General features: G+C 48.6%; 1 protein-coding gene across 1 annotated transcript in view; it reads left to right on the plus strand.

Moving 5' to 3' along the window:
* CD247 (CD247 molecule) overlaps positions 1-4,106 on the plus strand; it is a 76,582-nt gene that overhangs the window by 60,011 nt on the left and 12,465 nt on the right. Inside the window, exon 2 of the mRNA XM_026658975.1 lies at positions 1,180-1,286. Within this exon, the coding sequence (XP_026514760.1) occupies positions 1,180-1,286 (107 nt within the window). The remainder of the gene's footprint in view (positions 1-1,179; positions 1,287-4,106) is intronic.

Here is a 4,106-nt window from a genome sequence, read left to right on the forward strand (position 1 = left end):
CGGGGCGGGCGGGCGGCACTCTGGGGGGAGTTCCGGCGGCGCTCGGCACGGGGGGCGGGCTGCGGCGCTCAGCGGGGGGGGTGGCGTGGGCGCAGCGCTGGAGGGGGGTTCCGGCGGCGCTCGACGCGGGGGGGGCGGGCTGCGGTGCTCGGCGGGGAGGTTCGGGGGGCGGCGCTTTTTTTTGCTGCTTGGGGCAGCAAAAAAGTTAGAGCCGTCCCTGTCCCTGTCTACCTTCTCTACACCATTTATTATTTTATATACTTTTATCTTGTCCCTTCTTATTCATCTCCTTCCTAAGGCGAACAATCCCAGACTTTTCAATCTCTCTTCATATGAGTTTTCCGTGCTCTTGATACTTTCTTTTTTACCCTTCTCTGAATTCCCTCTAATTCTGCAATTCAAATAACCTGTTGTTACCTTCCTCCATTTCCTGGAAAGGTGATCTTTCTCTGCTTTTTAGATTACACTGTAGCCTTTCCTCTACAGATAGTTCTGGACCTGAACCCTCGATCTAAGATTGCTCCAACTTCTGGACCTGACCTGTTGGCTCCACAGCTGAACTTCTCAGCTCTGGCTCCTCTTTTTAGTTCTCTCTGAACAGGTGTAGTTATGACTGTAATAGGTGCCAGTGGAGTCAGGGCATTCTGCTGTCTGCCATAAGATGGGATCGGGAGGTAACCTTCATCATGTCATATGACTGGGCCCAGGACATAAACACCAAGGTTTAACAGCATTTCTATGTCACAACTTCTTGTTGCCATGACTCCCTGCAGGGGATAATATTGGATTCTAATGACCGACTTGATGGGTAATAGTTGTTTATGTCAGGCATTCTTCAAATAACTGCATTGTAGATCTTTGACCATAGATATGCAGATATCCTAGTCACCAGCTAAACTGCACACACATTCCACAGGGAATAGAACTTGGACTTTCTGCTTCATAACAGTCCTCTTCAGCCTCTTGCGCTAAAAGAGAGTCTTCCTTTACTGCCAGTTGCCTTAGGGCTTTTATGTCCTTTTGCAGGCCTCCAGCCACTATGGGGGTACATAATCACACACACACTGAAGTGGCTGTTGCTCTGTTGAGTAGAGGGCAGCACTGCCACATACACGCCAGCCTGTATATTATAATGCAAATGACCTTGTTTTTATTAATGTACTTGGTATTTCTGTATAGATGCTGCACCGGTTCCAGGACTGACAGACCCGAGACTGTGCTACATACTGGATGGGATCCTCTTCATCTATGCAGTCATCATTACGGCCCTCTTTTTGAAAGCTAAGGTTAGTCTAATCGCCACAGTGTCTCCTCAAAACACTGAACCATTTGGTGTTTGTCAGGCTGTATGTGGGCTGGGAAGTGGTTGGGGGAAGATCAGATTTTCTTGGATAGTTGCCTGGCTTGAAAGATGATGTATAAGCCTATGGTCTTTCGGCTGTCATTAAAAATGAGAAGTGCTGGGTTTGCAGATTGAGCGTTGTGATGCCTGAGAGACTTTTGCTGAGAACTGGGATCTGGCAGGAGTGAAAGCAGTTCAGTATTTGAGTGCTGAAGAGGTAGGGAAAGCATGGTAGGATTATTGCAACTTCCTTCGTGGGAAGGCCTTTCCTTTTCTGAAGTGGGCTGTGAGCACTCTTAACTGATTTTGTTTTTCCAGAGCAGGGCCCAGAAGTGCACGAGTCCCAAGCATAAAATGCAAAATCTAGCAAAACGTTGCAGCTGATGATCTGTCTTCGTGGGTTAATTAAAAAGAAACAGGCAGTGCTCCTTCAAGAGTCACACCCACTCACCATCAGAATATGGAAAGTACAAGGAGGGGCCTGGGAGATTTCAGAAAGTAGCCAACTGAGTCACTGTGGGTGATGGTGGCAAGGTTCCCCAGAGTCAGCATCCTGTGGGGATTCAGCATCTGCAGCATTTCTTCTCTCTCCGCCTTAGAACTTGCTTGTGATTTTTCGCTCACGCCCCACCTTTGGCCTGGTCTTTGGACAAGGTATCAACATAAAGAATAATGCCAACTAGCCCCAGCCTGATATCGCCTCATTCAAGCCGTGGTCAGTGCTCTTCCTGCCTTTACGCAACATGACGGCCATGTGATAATAGTTTAGCCCTGAAGGCTCAGGGACCCCAACACACCCTGCCAACAGAGCAAGGAATTATGGGTCTGGTAGCCATTATGAGCACATGTTTATTATTGTGCCATGGGGCCTAGTCAGGGTTATGAAAAGACAATCCCTGCCTCAGAAAGATCACTATCTCAACTTATGACAAGACAAAATGGGTGTATAAAACAGACAAACGGGAGTGGGGAAGGGGGACAAAATATTTTGCAAAAGCATCCACATTTTGCTGATAAACAGTAGCCTCTGCTTGCTGAGGCATTCTCTGCTAGCGGTGTTTGCAGGCATTGCAGCAGAGGAAGAATTTGAGGAAGGATAAAGTAGTGGGTCTACCGATTTTGGTGGGGAATATTTTTTCCTTCTGCACCAGGCTTGGTGCGGGAGAAGTGGGCAGTGAAGATGGGCATTTTTGCCAGAGAGGAGACAGTGTCAGAGGGATGGATGGAAACTTGAACACCAGTGGCTGGGGAACTCTAACTGAACTCCATGTAGTTCAACTGTTCCCAAACTTCAAAAGTGACTAGTGATGTTGGCTGTCTCAGGTGAAAACTCTTAGACATAATCTTTCCCTGAAGGGGAGGAATGGAGAGGAAACCTCACGTGATAGATGCCAGTCTCCTTGGCCCAGGAGCTGTAATGGTATTTAGCCTCCTAACTTTCATTGACTTCAACGGAATGAAGCCTAAGTACCTTGGTGGTTCTGGGTCCTTGTTAACTCTGTACGCTGCTCTGATACTACAGTGGTGGACACGGTATCAGAGACTGCACAGAATAGGTAGGAGATGCTGGGTCAGCACTGCGAGTAGGTTTATGTCTCTTTGAAATGAAGAGACCGTGATAAATGGAGAGAAAGGAATACTTCATGAACAGGGTCTGAAAACTTAGGAGAAATCCCAAGCTAAACTGTGTTTTTAAAAAAAAAAACAAAAAAACCCCCCACCACTCTGGATGTTGAGTTGGGGATTGGTAATGGATACATGGAGTCTTAGGAGGCTTGGCTCCGGCTGGGAGCGGTGACGGGTAAGTGGGCAGTGATGGGCTGTTGTTGACCTCTGATGGCTGTTCAGTGACCCATGAAGGGAGTTGGTGGCTTCAGTCCAATTCCCCTCAGAGGCCAATTTAAGGGAGCTGGGGGGAAGCACAACCCCCCTTTCTGCTAAAAGCAGAGGGGAGCATCCCTCCTCTCCCTGGCTTAGGCAAGCAGCTCTTCCCCAGCATCTTCAGCCCCAAAACCCCCTCAAAATGGGCACCTTCCTTGTCAGCCTGCTGCAGAGAAGCCAAGGATTGAATAGGCCTGGAACTGGATCTCCCTTCTCGCGGGTCCCTCCCAGGCAGGGCGGAGGTGTGCTAGTTGGGGCGGGCAGAGGGGAAACTTGCCCTGCAGCTGCTGGCACTCATCTGTTCCACAGAAAAACAGTGTCCCAAGGCAGCGTATCCACCATGAAACAGATGAAAGTGCTGCTCTAGGACTGCTCGTCTGTGTGAGTCTGCCAGAGCGAAAAGACAGACAGATGCCCCCCACACGCACATTGTACTTGACTGCGGGAGTCATGGACCTGCCCTGCTGTTGGGGAAAGAGAGCGATCATTAGGGAGGGCTCAGTAAAATTGCCCAGGAGCGTGTGAACCTAGAGCAGCAGGATGCTGAAGCCGAGGTGAACTAGCCCAGCAGTTGCTTGTTCCCAGCCCAGAACTCCTCTAGAGTGAGAAACCAAAGTGAGAGAAATTCATTCCCCTTCTAAGGTTAGTGACAAATTTGCAGGGTGATTTGAATATTGGCAGCAGGTGCATGTAATCTGCTTGGAGATGTCCTAGGCAGTGGATTTTACCCATAGGAGATGGAATAGCCTACCTTCTGCAATGTGTCTAGCTGTTAACTAAATGTGTATACAGTAATAATTCAGTGATAGCAAATAAATAAGTTGCTGCTTCAGAGGAAGAGGCAAGAGGACCAACCCATCCCTGGTACCACTCCATTTATTTA

The sequence above is a fragment of the Terrapene carolina genome, unplaced genomic scaffold, assembly GCF_002925995.2.
Source record: "Terrapene carolina triunguis isolate 2854851 unplaced genomic scaffold, T_m_triunguis-2.0 Scaffold558, whole genome shotgun sequence".
NCBI classification, from domain to species: Eukaryota; Metazoa; Chordata; order Testudines; family Emydidae; genus Terrapene; species Terrapene triunguis.